This window comes from Suncus etruscus, chromosome 4 (genome assembly GCF_024139225.1).
Source record: "Suncus etruscus isolate mSunEtr1 chromosome 4, mSunEtr1.pri.cur, whole genome shotgun sequence".
NCBI lineage: Eukaryota > Metazoa > Chordata > Mammalia > Eulipotyphla > Soricidae > Suncus > Suncus etruscus.
The window spans coordinates 89,310,936-89,332,059 of NC_064851.1; the positions used below are offsets into that span (position 1 = coordinate 89,310,936).

A 21,124-nucleotide genomic window follows, 5' to 3' on the forward strand; every position below is an offset into this window, starting at 1 on the left:
TTCCTTGGCTAGCGCTTGTAAGGCAGACACCTTACCTCTAGCGCCACCTTGCCGGCCCCCCAGATGCACTTTTTATAAATAGAATTATTAATGTACACAATAATATGGTTCTTTACTTTTTAAAAGTGAAGTTTCTTAAAACATAAGGAAAAACATTACAACTGGAGGTTATACTTGAAATCAATCTCTTTTTTTAATAATTTTTTTAATTGAACCCCCAGGAGGTAGTTATAGAGTTATTCATGACTGAGTTTCAGTCATACAATGTATAACAACTTTCACCAGTACACATTTCTTACCACCAATGTTTCCAGTTTCCATCCCAGCCCCCCCTTTCTCTTCCCAGTCTGCTTCTGTGACAGATATTTTTCTTCTCTCTTTCTCTCTCTCTCTTCCTTTTTTCCATTAGACACCATGGTTTGTAAAATTATTAATGGAGGGATATCATGCATATCACTTTATTTCCTTAACCCAGTTCTTGTGTGGCTTAAATTTTATTACCGCATTTGCCGTATAAGACGACTGGGCGTATAAGACGACCCCCTAATTTTGCAGTTAAAACATAGGTTTAGGCCTATATTCGCTGTATCAGACAGAACGTTCCTGTGCTGCAACTGTATGTACCACAGTGAGCCAATCACAACAAGCAAAGGTTCAAAGATTATACTGTAATAGACTTCCTCTCTGACTCTGACCTATCTGAGCAGGCTTTTTACAGTGTAGATTTGAGTCCAGAACATTGTCTAATTTGCATGCATCAAAAGCCTGCTTGGATTGGCTGAGTTAGAGAGGCGGTCTGAGCAGCCTTGCAGTGATTGGTGCAGGATCGAGTTGGAAAATTCATTTTGTGGCAATATTCAGACAATTTTTGTTTAGCGGCATATTGAAACATTTTTCGGGATATACTTGGCATATAAGACGACCCCTGATTTTTGGTTGACTTTTTTTTTTTGTTTCAAAAGTCGTCTTATATGCCGGAAAATACGGTACTCTGAATTCCTTATGATAGTAAGTTAATTTTGTAGAAGGTAAGACTAAAAATTTCTTCATTGTCTTTTTTTTTACTGAAAAAATTTGACATGTGATATTAATAAAATATAAATACAAATGAATTTATAAATAAGAAATAACAAATAAAAATATTTCAGAATTTGGGGGCTGGACTGACAGGACAGTGGGTAGGGTTTTGTTTGCCTTGCTTGTGGCCAACCCGGGTTCAACTCCAGCATAACACATGGTCCCCTGAGCCTGCCAAGAGTAATTTTTGAGAGCAGAGCAAAAAGTAACCCTTGAATGCTGCCAGGCATGACCCAAAAAATAACCAAAAAATATAAGAATTCTTTTATATCAAAAAATTCAGTAACATTTCTGCAACTTAGTGGTCAAGAAAACAATAGAATTTACAAGTAAAAAATCAAGGCACCAAAAAAAAAAAAAAAAAGAATCAAGGCACCAGAAAAGTGATGCCAGCAAAATTGACACTTGATACTTTTTTTAAAAATACTAGGTTGTCATTGTCACCCAATGAACAGTCACTATCCTCACCTGTGGAACAAGCATGCCCAAAGACTAAGGCATAGCAGTAACTCAGGCCTAGCAGTAACAGCAGGTAGGACTGCCCCAGCAATGTACCCTTCCCCAGATATGCAGCGCCAGCGAAAGCCCAAGCGGAAAACCAAAGAGCAGCTGGCTATCCTCAAATAATTTTTTTTACAGTGCCAATGGGCACGGCACAAAGATTACCACAAATTAGAACAGATCACTGGTTTGCCTTGGTCTGAGATTATTCAGTGGTTTGGTGACACACGCTATGCACTGAAACATGGGCAACTTAAATGGTTTCAGGACAATGCAGTGCCTGGTGCCACAAGTTTCCAGGACCCAGTCATTCCTACACAACCACCTTTAGCCCACCCGTTGAATGAGTGGACTGACGTACCACCTCTGCCAGTCCCCCCACCCCCACCAGATATAAGGCCCTTGGAGAGCTACTGGGCAGCCCATCAGCGGCTTCAGGAAAGTGATATTCCTCACTTGAGTCAGGCATCAAGGCTTAGCACCCAACAGGTACTGAACTGGTTTGACTCTCGATTACACGAGCCAGCTGAAGTGGTGGTTTGTTTAGATGAAGAGGAATATGAAGAAGAGGAGGAACTGCCAGAGGAGGAGGAGGAAGAAGAGGAGGAGGAAGAAGAAGATGATGATGATGTGATCATAGAGGACTGAGGGGGGACAGAAAGGGAGGTCGAGAGATGCTACTAAAAGATGATCCAGTTTAGTAACTGTTTAAACAAACCATACTTTTTAAAATTTACTTTGGCAAAAAGCATTGTATTATTGAGGTTGGGGGACTAGATCCAAAGGAAATGGACCAGGGAGAATGTCCTGAGTGCTAGGTAGAAACCTAGGAATCTAGTCTGAGTGAAAACTGATTCAGACCTGGGTTAAAACTGATGGGGGTGAGGGAAGCCTCCTGGAACTGTAGTACAGAGGCTGGGGCTCTTGCCTTGCATGTGGCCAACTGAGTTCAATCCCTTGTACTCCATATGGACCCCCAGACAGTGCCAGGAATAATTTTAATATTTTGGTTTAGGAGCTACACCTGGCGGTTCTGAAGGGTTACTCCTAGATTTGCGCTCAGGAGTCATTCTTGGAGGTGCTCAGGAGACCATATGGAATACCTGGGATCAAACCCACATCAAATGCATGCAAGGCAAATACCTTTGTTCTATTACTCTAGCCTCACCAGGAATAATTCTTGAGTACAGATGGGTTTGGCCTAACAACCTCCTTGTCAAAAAACAAACTTTTCTAGGAACAGGTTTCTAGTCTGATGTCTGCTACTGGTTTTCCTGATTTCCCTTTATGTACTGTGTAGAGGCCAGAGCTTGGCCCACATCTATAGGAGTGGAGAAAAGGAGAGACCTTGCATTCAGTTTTTTTCAGTGTGCAAAATTTGTAACGAGCATATCCTTAGTTTACCATTTCCCCTGCAATAGGCTTTGCTTCCACCTTTTTTTTTTTCAAAAACAAGTCATCCCTGTACATACTGCAACTAAGACATTGTTTAATATGTCAGTCTCATAAATAATCCCTTTTCCTCATTCACTTTATATGTTTTACCTATGTATATTATCTGGGTCACAACAGAACGTTTTCATTCCAGATAATTTGGACCATTTTGCATTGCATAATTTTATCTTTCCGAAGTCTCCACTTTGCTTAGTTTGTCTCAGGGTAAATCTCCCCATGGAACTTGTGAAAAAAGTTTAATAATTGGGTGGAAAATAATTTAGGATATTTATTGAAGATTAAATTTAGGGTAAGTATCCTTAAAAATAAGCTGAATTAAGATTACAAATAGAGGAATGGATATGGTACCTACTGTATGACTCTGGAAGAATGGTGCAAGGGAGGTTCTGAATTCGGTTGTATAAACCTGGCATTCCTTCCTGCCTAGCTTGACAAGAATTGATTTTGTTTTTGTTTTTGTTTTTGGCCCGGCGATGCTCAGGGGTTACTCCTGGCTGTCTGCTCAGAAATAGTTCCTGGCAGGCACAGGGGATCATATGGGACACCAGGATTCGAACCAACCACCTTTGGTCCTGGATCAGCTGCTTGCAAGGCAAACGCCACTGTGCTATCTCTCCGGGCCCAAGAATTGATTTTTTTTTATCCTATTGGCATTGCTCTGTGTCCGGAAATCTAGAATATATTTTTAGGAACATAGTGTGGTTTTTAAATAAATTACTGATGCTTTAGAGTGACATTCATCAGTTGAGGTCAGGTGCGAAGATATCAATAAGTTAACATTTAGATTAAAAAAAGTGTAAGACCCATATTGCCAGAATAACAATAAAGAGGCCAGAAAGTAAAAATTAAAAAAATACTAGGTTATACAATGCATAATTCTTAAAATGCTGGCAACAAAGGCAGTAAGACCTGGTGCTTGTTATTAATAAACTCATGATTTAAGCAGCAAAGAATATAAGCGTGATATGGGCATCTTTGGGTTCAGGAGTAAAGAGACGAAGAACTGATATTTTCTAGCTGTTGTGATAAAACCTTACCATACACATACTGATTTTCTTTGGGGGGTTAGCAGGCATGTTTGGCAGTGCTCAAAGATTACTCCTGGCTTTGCACTCAGGAATCACTCTTGAGGGTAGTTGGGGAACCATATGAGATGCCGGGAATCAAACCTAGATCAACTTCATGAAAGGCAATTACCCAATTTGCTGTACTCTCTTTCCTGCCACCAGAGAGTGATTTTTAAGTATAGACTGAAAGAATATAACAAAAAATGAGGTGAAACAAAAGGTAATATATGAAATTCTAGCATTATAAAAAGCTTGCACAAAAGCCAGTGCAGTGTAAAAGAGTATACTATCGGTATATTATGAAAAAAAAATAATAAATAGGAACCTGTGTAGGAGTTTGCAAGAAAGTTATAGGTTTGATAATTTGCTGAAATGACTCAGAAGTCAGATTATGGTCCTACTCACAGAAATGATTACAACAAAAGAATACAAAAAAACACATTGGCAAAGTAAAAGGGTACCTGGGAAAAATCTACAGAAAACCAGGTACCCTCCCCAAGAGTCCTCTACCATAACTCTCCATCAAGTCATGACAACACAAGAGATACTGTCTACAAGAAAAACTCTGAGAAATATTATAGCTAAATTTTTTAGTGAGTTGGTCAGGCAAGCACCGTGATTTAGCATGTACCAAACTCCTGACACTAAGAAGGAAAGTAGGTGTTTGAAATAAACCATATTGTCTGTATAAACAATTTAGACATAGTGAGTCTCTTACCAAGAGTCTTCCAAAATTTCAAGTTTCCAAATAGCAAGCTGGCAAGTACCAAAAAAAAAATAGTTTTAGTGCTACTGTGTTACCTCTTTTCTATATCAGTCCTTTATACACTCACTTTCAAATAAGGTAGACGAAGTAAAGCTGTAAAGGAAAATATAATCCTTTGTTGATCACTAAGGAAAAAGAATGAATAAATCACCTTTATCTTACATTGTTGAAAAGACAGTTTGGCACTGGAAAAATACCATAAAAGGAAGGAATGTACTTTAACTACACTTAGGCTCAGGCTCATATATAAATTAGCTGTACATAAAGAAGTGAAGCAACATGTGACAAGCAATCTATTTTCAGAAAAGAGAAGAGTGCAGATAAGGCTACAGTTGGAGATTTGACTTGTACCACCACCAGGAAATTCATTCCCTCTTTCTCATAGCAACTACATTAGAAAGAAAGATTTTGAAAAAAAAAAAAAGTATGTGGCATAAAGCATATTTTTCAGCTAGCTCAGAAAATAAAATATAATGAGGGATGAAAATTATTGCAAGTAAAATAATAAAGCAAAAAAAATGATATTGACGAAAAATGCATTGACTCCAGCACTTACAACTTAATAGAGGTACATAAGAGAAACTAAAAGCAGGAGAATTGCCATTTAAATATTCCAGTGAGAAAGGAGAAAGTTAAGGTGAAAGAGATACTAATTGAAAAATAAAAAGTAGCTAGAGAAAGATCACTGGAGCAGCAACTATTGGTAAATATTATAAAACCTACACACTTGATAGGCCCATCCAAGCATGCACTAACACCACTCAAAAAAAAATGCATAAAAATGTAGCTCAGAGATACAAAGGCAGTTCAGAGAAAAACACCACCACAATATTGAGAAATAATATAAATATGTTTATGTAGAAATAACATTTAAGGGGCCGGGAAGGTGGCGCTAGAGGTAAGGTGTCTGCCTTACAAGCGCTAGCCAAGGAACGGACCGCGGTTCGATCCCCCGGCGTCCCATATGGTCTCCCCAAGCCAGGGGCGATTTCTGAGCACATAGCCAGGAGTATCCCCTGAGCGTCAAACGGGTGTGGCCCAAAAACCAAAAAAAAAAAAAAAAAAAAAAAAAAAAAAAAAAAAAAAAGAAAAGAAAAGAAATAACATTTAAATATGAAGTTTTAAATTAACAGAGTTTGTGGGGCTAGAGCCTCTGCCTTGCCTGCGCTAGCCGAGAACAGACCGTGGTTCGATCCCCCAGCATCCCATATGGTCCCCCAAGCTGGGAGTGATTTCTGAGTGTATAGCCAGGAGTAATTCCTGAGAGTCACCAGGTGTGGCCCGAAAAACAAATCAAAAAAATAAATAAAAAGAAATAAATTTACTGAGTTTGAGTAGTGAATATTGTTTCCAATTAGGTGTGCTACATAAGAAAGGGGAATAGAGGCAGATCTCAATTCATATCCTACATCATCTACTTGTTAGGCTTGTGGCTCTGGATACATAATTTAGATTATTAAATATATTTCAGCTCTAAGGGCTAGAGAGATAGTACAGAGATTAGAGCTTTGCACAGAGCAAATTTTGGTTCAGTCACCAGAAAATTATATGGTCTACTGAGGCCTGCCAGGAGTGATCTCTGAGAACAGAGCCAGGCCAGGAGCAAATTTTGAGCACTACAAGGTGTGATTGATCCAAAACTGAAAAGAAAAACCTAAAAAAAAAAATTAAAATTTAAAAATATGTATTTCAGGGCCGGAGCATTGGCACAAGCAGCAAGGCATCTCTGCCTTGTCCACGCTAGTCTAGGGTAGACTGTGGTTTGATCCCCCAGAGTCCCATATGGTCCCCCAAGCCAGGAGGGATTTCTGAGCACATAGCCAGAAGTAATCCCTGACCGTCACCTGGTGTGGCCCCAAACCAATATATATATATATATATGTGTGTGTGTGTATATATATATATATATTTCAACTCTATAAAATAAAAATGCAATTTCTTTCCAAGTCAGAAGTATAAGGGACATATAAAAGAGCCTTAGAAAATTTCAAAGTGCAATTATAGGGAGCTATAGAGGTAGTACAATGGCTACAGGCTTGTGTTGTATACAGTCAACCAGGTTCCATCTCCAGCATCCCATATGTTCTCCTGAGCACTGATAAATGTGATCTATGAGGAGAGTCAGAAGTTAACCCTGAGTACTACAAGGTATGGCTTCAAAATCAGTAAAAACGAAACAAAAATCTTTATGGTATTATTATATAAAATATTACAACCATGATTAATACATGTCTTATAAGCTATTTAAATGCTTTAGGGTTTGTTACCTGAAACTGAAGAAATGTTTGACTTTCTGTGCCTCAACCTCCTGTTTATTTGGGTAGAAACAAATCTTTATGATGTGGGAGAGTGGTATAACTAAACATCCAAAGCAGAGAACAAAAAAAAAAAAAAAAGGAAAATTTAAGATCTAAGCTGCAACCACCAAACTTTGTAATCTGACCGCCAAGGTGGCAGGAAAAGGATGGGGAGTATGGTAATGGAGGGTGGGGAATGATGGAACATTGAAACACTGGTGATGAGCATAGATCTGGTGGTGTTTATTGGTGTTGAAATATTATATGACTAAAATTCAATTATCAATAACTTTGTAAATCACAACTCTGCAACTAAATAAAAATATTTTTAAATAGATTAAAGTTACAATGCCAAAAAAGAAGCAAACCTATAGGGGTATTAAAAGGACTAAATAAAAATATAACTTCATTGTATCTAGTACACGTAGGATAACCTAGTTTCTAATATTTATTTTGCAGTGTATGCTATAAAATATCGAAGTTCCTGGCATTTCATCACACTTAATCCTGATAGAAATATTAAAAGAATGACTTTTTCTGTGAGATAAGGTACCTGAAGTGTAGCTGCTGGAACCAAGGTCAGGCAGCAAAAGAACAAAGAACTAGGCAACATACACATCTGTAGGTCTAAGATTCTACAACAGGTCGAGCACTTGCCTTATATGTAGCTATCACAGGCTTGACTGTCAATAGATCACATGGGCCCCAAACACCACCAGAAAGGACAATTTGGCACAGAACCAGGAGTAAATCCCAAGCAGAGCTTATATGTCCCAAACCACTCCCAAATTCCTCCCCACCAAAAATTCGCATCTATCAGACATCTTGGTTTTCTACTAAACCAATAATAATTGCCATGAATTTTTTTTTTTTTTGGTTTTTGGGTCACACCCGGCGGTGCTCAGGGGTTACTCCTGGCTGTCTGCTCAGAAATAGCTCCTGGCAGGCACGGGGGACCATATGGGACACCGGGATTCGAACCAACCACCTTTGGTCCTGGATCGGCTGCTTGCAAGGCAAACGCCGCTGTGCTATCTCTCCGGGCCCTGCCATGAATTATTAATAGCAAGCTGATTACTTTGTCGAGGGAAACTACACAAAATAAATCTCATGTAAGGAAACTATAGAATTAAGTGCTTCAACTTGTGTGGTTTCCTGAGATGTTGCAAGAATAATGCTGTTGTTTCCCAAAGGCAGCCAGGATAGACCAAGTGTTTCCACAACAATTATACAAAGTAGAAATACCTTCAATCTTTGCAATAAACTATATCCCACATGAAGAATTTTATATAAACTACTCTCTGAAAATCAATTTATAGACTGATTATAAGACTGCAGTCATAAAATTGAAGTAACACATTATGCTACAAAACAGGACATGCTGAATTATTACAGAAACCCATTTACTATATGATGTAAAACTAAATTTTGCTCACCATTTGCAGTTTTTTCTTATCCCTAGCTGCACTGCTGTGGACAGCTTCAATAGCCATATGGTGCTTCCAAGCTAATTCTTCCAAAGTCTTAGAATGGGCTTCATTTAATTGAGCCACATCTCCTTCTAATTTATTTTGCAGATTTTTAAGCTCCATCTCATAAAATTCTTGCTGAGTTTTCTTTGCTTCATTTACCTTCTAAAATTAAAATAAATAAAAATCAATAATTGGCACCTGTATTTTTCATTACTACTATTAGAATTCTGAATATTCAGTGAACACATAAACTCAAATGAACTGAGTGCTACAAGGTTTAGACTATGGAACATGCGAATTAATCATTGCAGTTCTCAGAAAATGACAGGATATCACAAGAAAAATGAATACTTTTAACATAAGCAATAAATTAGATGATTATTAGCCTAAAGCCGAAAATGATTTAGCACATCTGCAAGCTTAATAGTTTTAATTTATGTCAAAGCTGTACATAAAATGTCTACTAATTAACTGAAATGTTTGTTATTCAATACAATTTACTGAGTGTCAATTATATATTTTTAAAGCATGCATAGAATAAAAAAAAGTCGAAAGTGGTAACATATTATTAGCTTTATAAAAGGAGCATACATTATGACCCAGATGAGGCAGAAAGGTGTGAGTCTAGGGTGTGTGTATATGAGTGAATTTGCATGTGTGTGTGTATGAGTGAGTGTGTGTAAGAATGAGAGGAAGGAGATGGAAGGATTTCCAGAAAAGACCACTCATGATGACATCTATGATATCTCATAGTATAAAGCCCATCTGGAAACTTAGATGAAAAAATTTCTAGCCTTATGTCAAAAATCTGTTTTCGTAACCAATTCCAGGATTCAGAAAGATGACTAGTAGTAGCTTACTATAACTAACAAGTAGCTAACTAGCTAATTTTAATAGGAAAGATAATAGGAAGACCACACAATTCAGTAGTGTGGACTAAACAAGGCTAATAGAGGAAGAAATAAGGCTCAAAAAAGGTGTTAAATGATGAGGAGTATTTTATGCAATGACTCACTTTTATTCTAAAAGAAATAAGTAAATTCTGAAAATAAAGAATCTGACATAAAAATTTTTTTCAAACAATCATCTTTATTGGAAGTAAACTAGCTAGCTTACTTCAAAGAAAGTGGTAGGGTTCTGGAAAAAAGGACATGCATAAAACTAGATCATATGAACTGGTGTGAAGAGGAAGAAAAAATTTAAAATATATAAATTAAAATATGTTAGTGGCTTAGTAACATGTAAAAGGGTATGCAATTGGTACCAGAAATGATTCCCAGACTTCTAATTTTCCAGAATGTACACTGTAGCAATATTGGTTGAAAAAAGATAGCACTTTTGGAAAGAAAGCATTCTAAGCATGCTTATTTAACATATTTCTGAGATGAGAATATCTGAGATATGAGATATTCAGATATCTACTGGGAGTTTTATTTTTTGTAAAATAATATATTTATTTAAGCAACATGATTACAAACATGTTTGTAGTTGGATTTCAGTTATAAAAAGAATACCCCTCTTCACCAGTGCAACATTCCCACCACCAATGCCCCCCATCTCCCTCCTCCTCCATCCCTTCTTGTATTTGAGACAGGCATTTTATTTCTCTCACTCATTAACATTGTCATGATAGTTGTTAGTGTACTTATTTCTCTAACTGCACTCACCACTCTGTGGTAAGCTTCATATCATGAGCCATTTCTTCCAGCCTCATCTCAATATATTGTCTCTGGGTATTATTACAATAATGTCTTATTTTTCTTAAATCCCATAGAAGAGTGAGACTATTTTGTTAGACACAGAAACTAGTTCAGGAAAAGTATCTGGCCTAGACTGACAAGATATAAGAGCTATATCTGAGCAAGGTGATAGTTAATATTACTAGAATGAATGAGCATGTACATTGAAATGAAATGCTAGAGGAATATCACCAGGAAGAGAACAAATAAAGGAACAAAGTTCATAAACAAGAATACTTGTTTAAGAATAAGGCAGGGGCTAGAGTGATAGCACAGCAGGTAGGGCATTTGCCTTGTACGAGGCCAACCCAGGTTCAATTCTCGGCATCCTATATGGTCCCCTGAGCCTGCCAGAAGTAACTTCTGAGTGCAGAGCCAGAAGTAACCCCTAAGTGCTGCTGGGTGTGGCCCAACCCCCCAAATAAAAAATGCAAGGCAAAGGAAATTGTAGGTAAACATGAAAAAATGTGAGAAAAACATCAATTAGAGAAGAATAAGTACCACAGTAAAATAAGATCCACCAAGTTCAGCAACTAGAATATCACTGGAGGCTGAGGCAAACGCAGATCCCGTGGTGTGGTGGTAAGAAAAACAAGACTGCACCTGGTTAAGGAGTGAATGGGAGGTGAGCAAGGGGCAAGAAGAACAGACATTTTTCAATATGCTTGGTTGGTGAGGAAAGAAGAAAGAGTATCCAAAACTCCCACTTGGTATTGTAGACATCTGAAAAATTGGAATAAATATTCAGCAATTACTCAACAAATGATATGCCTTACTTGTACAATCCAGAAACTTAGTATGTTGATATATAAGTTTTTAGAGCTTTGTGTGTGTTATTTTTTTCATTTTATAAAAATTTCTCATGGGCGCATATGCAATGTGTTTCAGAAATTATAAACAATAAGCATGAATGTATATTCTACTGAGAAAAGAGTTGGTTTCATTCCTGGCTTGAAACAGGCTGGTATGTCTCATTTTCACAATATATAAATTTTATCCAAAAGTCTTAATATAAACACAAGGTGAGATTGTCCAGCTTTACATAATATCCTCAAAATAAAGAAATACACTAATTCTGTGCAGTAAGAGTATATATTCTAAATCAAATCTGAAAAGAATAAAATATAATTTTCTTTCTTGGGGTGCGATGTGGGAAGAGTGTGATCTTTGCTGCTTTTTACCTTCTCCAGTTCCAGAATCTGCTGAGTCTGTTCTGCATTCAGACTCTGAGATTTGTTTTGTAAGAAAGCTCTTTCTTCTTCAAGCTGAGATAATTTCTCATGGACCCTTAATTTTTCTGATTCTAGATCTTTAATTGTGACCTCTTGGTTCATTTGAGTTGCTTGAAGCATTCCAATATGACCTAGTCCCCAAAACAAAATATTCATTCAGTTTAAAATCTGTTGCATCATAGTAGAAAAACAGTTTACATAGAATGACACATTTGTCCATTAATGACTTAATAATAAAAATGGTCTTTAGGGGCCTGGAGTGATAGCACAGTGGTAGGGCATTTGTCTTGCATGTGGCTGACCCAGGATGGACCTGGGTTCAATCTTCAGTGTCCCATATGGTCCCCCAAGCCAGGAGCAATTTCTGAGCACATAGCCAGGGATAACCCCCTGAGTGTCACTGGGTGTGGGCCTAAGACAATTTAATAAAGAAAAAAAAGTCTTTAGTTTCTTACTTACACAAAAGAAAAATATTTACTATAGAACCCTCTTAATCAAATAAAATAATAAATAAAAAGTGAATTTTTATATTACTGATCATGCTCCATATAACCAACTACTCTTTATGTGGTGTTGGGAAGGAACTATACCAGGAATATATCTATACCAGGAATATACTGCTTATTTTAAGTTGGAATTATGTAAGTTGAAGTAGAAGCATCTCCTTAGGGGTGTTTATAAAAGTCTTACACAAGTCAAAGTAAGAGAAGATGCAGTATTACCATAGACCCAAAATGAATTATTTGTTCTTTTTTTTGGCTTTTGAGCTGCACCCAGTGATACTCAGAGGTAACTCCTGGCTCTGTGCTCAGAAATTATTCCTAGAGATGGCGAGATAGCATGGAGGTGAGGCATTCTATTTGAGGGAATAACAGACAGTCCAGGTACATATCAAAGGAGTCCAAGGAATTGAACCTCTTATCAGACCCACTGAAGCTAGAATAATTTAATATGCACAAATCACATAATACACAGATCATAACAGCATAACACCTATGATCAACTCTGGTTAGTCAGACTTTTTCAAAAATGTATGAAATATTTCATATATTTAAAATTCTTGAAATATGAGTGTATTTATCATTGATCATTTAACATAGGTAGTCCTAAAGTTTAAGAAATTCCTAAATTTTAGATCATAAATTAAAATTAAGTATTTTGTCTACTTTTTAATAAATCAAAATTGAAGAACAAAAGGAAGCTCAATCATCAAAACTAAATGATCACCATCATTCAAAGAAGGTCATCCATATCTTCCTATAAGGACTATGGGAATAGGAATGGCCATATCAGATGGGTAGTTTAGAATTCTAGTGTGAAATAAGACTTTTATTACCAAGTCAAATGTGAGATTTACATATAGTTCTGCTAGGTGAAATTCTTTAAAATGGAGATTTTCAAGGACCAGTTCACAGACTGGCTCTGATTCACAGGTGAGAAAAAGAACTGTAAACCAATCAATGCAAAATGCATTGTGTTTTTAACAAATAATGTCTCTCAGAAAAAGGGTTCTTCTTTTAGGTTGCTGACTTACTAATACATAGTACATGCTACCTCTAAATCTTTCCTAATAAAATATATTGTTAAAAATGAATTAATTTGCTTATCTTTGGCTTAGTAAGATATCAGAACCCTTCAATATATTTGGAATCTAAATAATTTCAAGTCTGAAAATGTAAAACCAATTTTGTCTTTAATTAACATTTCAGTGTTGCTAATAGTTGAGGGATGCATCAATAAGGGTGGTAGACAGAGTAGACATACTAGCTTTGAGAACAAGATCAGAGGCTTGCTGCTGTAAACGTTCTCTGGCTGCTGCTAGCTCACTCTCCACTTCCTTGTGCTGGCTTACTAAGGCCATCTCTCCTTCTCTGGCATCATCAAGTTGTTTTTGAAGAACCTAAAAAGAGGTCAAAAAGATCAATATGCCAAGAGTGCTGCTAACCTGAATGGTTCAAGTGCTTTCCAAGCAATTCTTACTCAAAATAACATTTAACAATACCTAATTTTGAATCTTTATTGGTGCTAGAAGTTTGCCATCATTTGACCCAAATAAGAAAGGTTATTCTGCCCTTTCAGATCTATTCAAGAGACACATAATTATTTTAAAACACAACTTTGATACTTTCTAAGCCAATGAAATAAAATTTAGAAAAATGTCTGGGCTTTTTTTTTAAGATTTATGTAATAACATTATTTAAGTCTGATTTCTAAAATATAAACTTATTTTATACAGTGATTGAACATCAAATAATGCACATATCACTCTTAATGCAAAATATGGGGAAATATAATTAAACCTGTAATTGAATAATCAAATCTATATTTAGTGTGATAACTTTTAATCATTTTATCACTAACCAATATTTTAATACCACCAAATCAGTAACAGAAAATACAAACATAATACTTACATAATAACCCTTTCAGGCTCCTCTTACCATGTAACTTTATGCACCACCATTATCTTCCCTGCTCTGATGACCAGGGAAGCCCCACCAACTCTACTCTTTCAACTCTTCTGATTATAAGAGTGTATAGGTTCTTGTATCTGACCTTGAATACCATCATAATAACCCTGGTCTATAAACAGGAGTAACTGAACATTCACTTGCATGAACACTAAATAGTATTTTAAGATCACTGAAATTGTTAGAATAGTAAATTAAAGTAGTACCCCCTTATTGGAAAATAAAATCAGATCAAATCTCAGATAATTCAGAATCTGAAATTCAATCACAGACCTATAAATCTTTAAGAATCTATAAATCTTTAAGAACAATTAAATCACCTGCTCTGACATAACAAGGACAGAAATCCCAGCAAAACATCAAGTTCAAATAAAGCCCCAAGCCTCATTGAGGTGGACCTCAAAACAATGCTCCATGAAAAGTCAACAGAAATAAAGCCATCACTAGACAAAAAAATTCAACCAGCTCAAGAATGAACTGATTCAAGGTATAAAAAAATCTATATAAATAGAAATTAAGAAGTTAAATATTAAAATGGCAAGCCATAGCAATATGAAAACGAAATATTAGCCATCAACAATAATACTGTGGCAAAAGAAAAATAAACATAAAAATGTAAGCTTTTTAATAGATAATAGCAAGAAGAATAATATTTAAATTACAGGAATACTAAAAAAGAGAGAAATATATATATATATATATATATATATATATAGAGAGAGAGAGAGAGAGAGAGAGAGATAGAGAGAGAGAGAGAGAGAAAGGAGTGACTGGTGGAAGAAATAGTAACTTGAAAATATACCCTGTCTCTGAGAGCAGCTTCTGCACAGTTCCAAGTGGTCCAAAGAGTACCAAACAAAATAGACTCAAGTGAAAAAAACAAACAAACACCAAGACACATTGTAATCAAAATGTTAATAAAGAAAAGAAAAGAAAATACAAAGAGACTAATGAAAGCGGTCAGAGAAAGAATTGTCACATGCAAGGGAAAAATAAGAACCACAACAAGACTTCCATATGATGTCATACAATCAAGAAAAGAGTATAATTATAATTCAAAGCAGTGTGTGAGAAAAAAAAAATCCTGCATAGAGTTTACTACCCTGAAAAGCTAAGAGAGCGGGATAGACTTGAGAAAGGGATAAGAACCTTTTCAGACAAACAAGAATTGGTAGCATTTATGACAAACTAAATCAATTCTGCAAGAATTACTAAAAGGATATCTATACAAAACAGACAAGTGTATTTGTATTTGTTCAGGAATATGAGCAATTAAACTTTGATAAAAGGTCAAAAATACAAATTTACTTCATAAACATTCACAAAATAACAACATATACCTATATATGAAAAATTTCTCTCAATGTCAATAAACTAAACTCTACAATAAAAGGCATATTGAGCAGGAGCAAAAGTACAGCAAATAGGTCATGTACCTAGAATATAGCCAACCCATGTTAAATTCCTGGCAACCCATTGGTTCCCAAACCACCAGGAGTAATTTCTGAGCAGAGAGTCTGGAGTAAGCCCTAAAATAAGATGGATGTGGCTCACAAACAAAAAGACTTAGAAGAGTTGGATGGATCAGAAAAGAAAATCCATCTATCTGCTGCCCATAGGAAACATCCATATACTTACAGAATAGATGCAGATTTGGAATAAAGGATAAAAAAATATGAGCCAATAATAGACAAAAAAAATTGTTGCAACAACTATACTCCTATCAGACCAAGTAGCACTCAACATAAAAAATTAGAGTGATAGACAAAGTACTAACCATGACTAAAATTTATGCACAAAATGAAAGATAAGCAAAACCTCTGTTCAGAACTTAAAGAAACTTAAACTTAAAGAAACACAATGACAGAAACACAACAGCAGTGGGAGACTTTATTAACACATTTTACCCACTAGACAGATCAACCAAGAGATACAGACCATTTTAATGACTAGACAGGCAAACAGTAAGAAAACAGATTCATAAAGAAGGAGCTAGTAGAACTTGGCTTATTGGACATATACAGTTTTCATCCCCAAAAGATGAATGTATATTCTTCTCGACTGCACATGGAATGCTTTCCAGAATACATAACATACTTGGGCATGACTCAAACTTTTATAAATTAATATAGAAATGATACAGTGTGGGCCGGAGTGGTGGCACAAGCAGTTCATTCTAGGTTAGCATGTGCAAGACAAATACCCTACTGCTGTGCCACCGCTCTGGCCCCTAAAGCAGTAGTACAAAAAAAAAAAAAAAGAAAGAAAGAAAGACCCTTGATCAATGAAATAGACTTGACTATTCTAAGACTGAACTTCAGAAACATGGGCAATTAAACTTTGATAAAAGGTCAAGAAATACAAAGTAAAGCAAGGAAAGCTTCTTCAACAAATGTTGTTGGGAAAATTGGTCAACTACATACAAAAAGATAATTTCTGATTAAACAACTCACTACTGAACAGCCAGTGGGTCAGAGATGAAATCAAAGAGGAATTCAAGATTCCTGGAAACAAATGCCAATGAAGACACAAATTATCAGAATATAAGGGACACAGAAAAGCAGTACTAAGAGGAAAATTTATAGCTTTGCAAACACACATCAGGCAGAAAGAAAGAGCCTACATAAATTGCTTAATGACAAAGCCTATAAAATTAAAAAATGATCAACAAAAGGAACCAAAAATAAGTAGGCAAAGGAAATAACAAAGCTTAGAAATCAATAAATTAGAAATCCAATAAACAATCTGAAAAGTCAATAAAATCAAACAGTTTTTATGAAGCTAACATAGCCTTGATACCTAACCTAGACAGAGATGCTGAAAAAAAAAGAAAAGAAAAGAAAAGAAAAGAAAGAAAGAAAAATACAGACCAAAGTCCCTAATGAAACCAGATGCAAAGATACTCAAAAAATTTCTAGCAAATAGGATCCAATGCCTCATCAAGAAGGTCATACACCATGATCAAATAGGTTTCATTGCAGGAATGCAAGGATTGTTTAACATATGTAAATCAATCAACATAATATACCATATCAACAAAAAGAAAAAAAAACATAGGATCATATCAATAGATGCAGAGAAAGCATTTGATGAGGTCCAACAGCCATTCTTGATAAAAACTCTCATCAAGATGGGAATGGAAGGAACTTTTCTCAATATAGTCAAGGCCATCTACCATAAACCAATAGCAAATATCATTCTGAACAGAGAAAAACTAAAAGCCTTTCCTCTAAAACCAGGTACAAGACAAAGCTGTCCTCTCTCACCACTCCTATTCAACATAGTGCTGAAATTCTTGCCATAGCAATCAGGCAAGAAAAAGATATCAAGGGCATCCAGATAAGAAAGGAAGAAATCAAAACTCTCACTGTTTGCAAATTACATGACACTATATATAGAACCCCCTAAAAATTTTACCAAAAAGCTTGTAGAAACTATAGGTTCATATAACAAACTGGCAGGCTACAAAATTAACACACAAAAATCTATGGCCATTTTGTCCACTAATAATGATATTTCTATTAGTGCCACACAAACGCAATACTATGGCATCAACCTAACTAAAGAGGTGAAGGACCTATACAAAGAAAACTACAAAACCTTGCTTTAAGAAATAAAAGAGGACACATGTAAATGGAGACACATACCCTGTTAATGGATTGGAGAATTAATATAATTAAAATGTTAATACTCCCCAAAGCATTGTACATATTTAATTCAATACTTCTAAAGATACCCATGGCATTCTTCAATGAAGTAGATCAACCACTCCTGAAATTCCTTTGGAACAATAAACAACTGTGAATAGCTACAGCACCCTTGGAAAAAGGAATATTGGAGGCATTAAAATAAGAAACATCTATACCTCAAAATAAATGGTGACTAGGATATAAAGACGATCAATGCAATACCCATCTGATAAGAATTAATATCTAAAATGTATATATCACTATTAGATCTTAATAAGAATAAAACTTCTAACCCCATACATAAATGGGAAGAAGAGATGAACAGAGTTTTTTTCAAAGAAGAAAAAAAGATGCCAAAAGATCCATAAAAGCATCATTAATCATCAGGAAGATGCAAATGAAAACAATGAGATATTATCTCACACCACAGAGACTGGCACATATTATAAAGAACAACAATCAGTGCTGGTATGGATGTGGGTAGATAGGGACTCTCATTCACTTCTTTTTTTTTTTTTTTTTTTTCTTTTTTTTTTTAATTTTTTTTTTATTTAAACACCTTGATTACATACATGATTGTGTTTGGGTTTCAGTCATAAAAGGAACACCACCCATCACCAGTGCAACATTCCCATCACCCAAGTCCCAAATCACCCTCCTCCCCACCCAACCCCCGCCTGTACCCTAAACAGGCTCTACATTTCCCTCATACATTCTCAATATTAGGACAGTTCAAAATGTAGTTATTTCTCTAACTAAACTCATCACTCTTTGTGGTGAGCTTCCTGAGGTGAGCTGGAACTTCCAGCTCTTTTCTCTTTTGTGTCTGAAAATTATTATTACAAGGGTGTCTTTCATTTTTCTTAAAACCCATAGATGAGTGAGACCATTCTGCGTTTTTCTCTCTCTCTCTGACTTATTTCACTCAGCATAATAGATTCCATGTACATCCATGTATAGGAAAATTTCATGACTTCATCTCTCCTGACAGCTGCATAATATTCCATTGTGTATATGTACCACAGTTTCTTTAGCCATTCATCTGTTGAAGGGCATCTTGGTTGTTTCCAGAGTCTTGCTATGGTAAATAGAGCTGCAATGAATATAGGTGTAAGGAAGGGGTTTTTGTATTGTATTTTTGTGTTCCTAGGGTATATTCCTAGGAGTGGTATAGCTGGATCGTATGGGAGCTCGATTTCCAGTTTTTGGAGGAATCTCCATATCGCTTTCCATAAAGGTTGAACTAGACAGCATTCCCACCAGCAGTGGATAAGAGTTCCTTTCTCTCCACATCCCCGCCAACACTGTTTATTCTCATTCTTTGTGATGTGTGCCATTCTCTGGGGTGTGAGGTGGTATCTCATCGTTGTTTTGATTTGCATCTCCCTGATGATTAGTGATGTGGAACATTTTTTCATGTGTCTTTTGGCCATGCGTATTTCTTCTTTGTCAAAGTGTCTGTTCATTTCTTCTCCCCATTTTTTGATGGGGTTAGATGTTTTTTTCTTGTAAAGTTCTGTCAGTGCCTTGTATATTTTGGAGATTAGCCCCTTATCTGATGGGTATTGGGTGAATAGTTTCTCCCACTCAGTGGGTGGCTCTTGTATCCTGGGCACTATTTCCTTTGAGGTGCAGAAGCTTCTCAGCTTAATATATTCCCATCTGTTAATCTCTGCTTTCACTTGCTTGGAGAGTGCAGTTTCCTCCTTGAAGATGCCTGTAATGTCCTGTAGTGTTTTGCCTATGTGCTGTTCTATATATCTTATGGTTTTGGGGCTGATATCGAGGTCTTTAATCCATTTGGATTTTACCTTTGTACATGATGTTAGCTGGGGGTCTAAGTTTAATTTTTTGCAAGTGGCTATCCAATTGTGCCAACACCACTTGTTGAAGAGGCTTTCCCTGCTCCATTTAGGATTTCCTGCTCCTTTATCAAAAATTAGATGGTTGTATCTCTGGGGAACATTTTCTGAGTATTCAAGCCTATTCCACTGATCTGAGGACCTATCCTTATTCCAATACCATGCTGTTTTGATAACTGTTGCTTTGTAGTACAGTTTAAAGTTGGGAAAAGTAATTCCTCCCATATTCTTTTTCCCAATGATTGCTTTAGCTATTCGAGGGTGTTTATTGTTCCAAATGAATTTCAAAAGTGTCTGATCCACTTCTTTGAAGAATGTCATGGGTATCTTTAGAGGGATGGCATTAAATCTGTATAATGCCTTGGGGAGTATTGACATTTTGATGATGTTAATCCTGCCAACCCATGAGCAGGGTATGTGTTTCCATTTCCGTGTGTCCTCTCTTATTTCTTGGAGCAGAGTTTTATAGTTTTCTTTGTATAGGTCATTCACATATTTAGTCAAGTTGATTCCAAGATATTTGAGTTTGTGTGGTACTATTGTGAATGGGGTTGTTTTCTTAATGTCCATTTCTTCTTTATTACTGTTGGTGTATAGAAAGGCCATTGATTTTTGTGTGTTAATTTTGTAGCCTGCCACCTTGCTATATGAGTCTATTGTTTCTAGAAGCTTTTTGATAGAGTCTTTAGGGTTTTCTAAGTAGAGTATCATGTCATCTGCAAACAGTGAGAGCTTGACTTCTTCCTTTCCTATCTGGATTCCCTTGATATCCTTTTCTTGCCTAATCGCTATAGCAAGTACTTCCAGTGCTATGTTGAATAGGAGTGGTGAGAGAGGACAGCCTTGTCTTGTGCCAGAATTTAGAGGGAAGGCTTTCAGTTTTTCTCCATTGAGGATAATATTTGCCACTGGCTTGTGGTAGATGGCCTTCACTATATTGAGAAAGGTTCCCTCCATTCCCATCTTGCTGAGAGTTTTGATCAAGAATGGGTGTTGGACCTTATCAAATGCTTTCTCTGCATCTATTGATATGATCATGTGGTTTTTATTTTTCTTGTTATTGATGTTGTGTATTATGTTGATAGATTTACGGATGTTAAACCAGCCTTGCATTCCTGGGATGAAACCTACTTGATCGTAGTGGATGATCTTCTTAATGAGGCATTGAATCCTATTTGCCAGGATTTTGTTGAGGATCTTTGCATCTGCATTCATCAGTGATATTGGTCTGTAATTTTCTTTTTTGGTAGCGTCTCTGTCTGGTTTAGGTATCAAGGTGATGTTGGCTTCATAAAAGCTATTTGGAAGTGTTTCTGTTTGTTCAATTTCATGAAAGAGTCTTGCCAAGATTGGCAGTAGTTCCTCTTGGAAAGTTTGATAGAATTCATTAGTGAATCCATCTGGACCTGGGCTTTTGTTTTTCGGCAGACATTTGATTACTGTTTTAATTTCATCAATGGTGATGGGGGTGTTTAGATATGCTACATCCTCTTCCT

The 21,124-nt window shown here is 36.2% G+C and overlaps 1 protein-coding gene and 1 long non-coding RNA gene across 2 annotated transcripts in view; both read right to left on the reverse strand.

Annotated features, from left to right (window-relative positions):
* LOC126006058 (uncharacterized) overlaps window positions 1-21,124 on the reverse strand; it is a 684,655-nt gene that overhangs the window by 182,983 nt on the left and 480,548 nt on the right. The window lies entirely within an intron of this gene.
* FAM184A (family with sequence similarity 184 member A) overlaps window positions 1-21,124 on the reverse strand; it is a 134,541-nt gene that overhangs the window by 62,744 nt on the left and 50,673 nt on the right. Inside the window, exons 3-5 of the mRNA XM_049771379.1 lie at window positions 13,371-13,506; window positions 11,556-11,737; window positions 8,600-8,797 (exon numbers count right to left, since the gene is read on the reverse strand). Of these exons, the coding sequence (XP_049627336.1) occupies window positions 8,600-8,797; window positions 11,556-11,737; window positions 13,371-13,506 (516 nt within the window). The remainder of the gene's footprint in view (window positions 1-8,599; window positions 8,798-11,555; window positions 11,738-13,370; window positions 13,507-21,124) is intronic.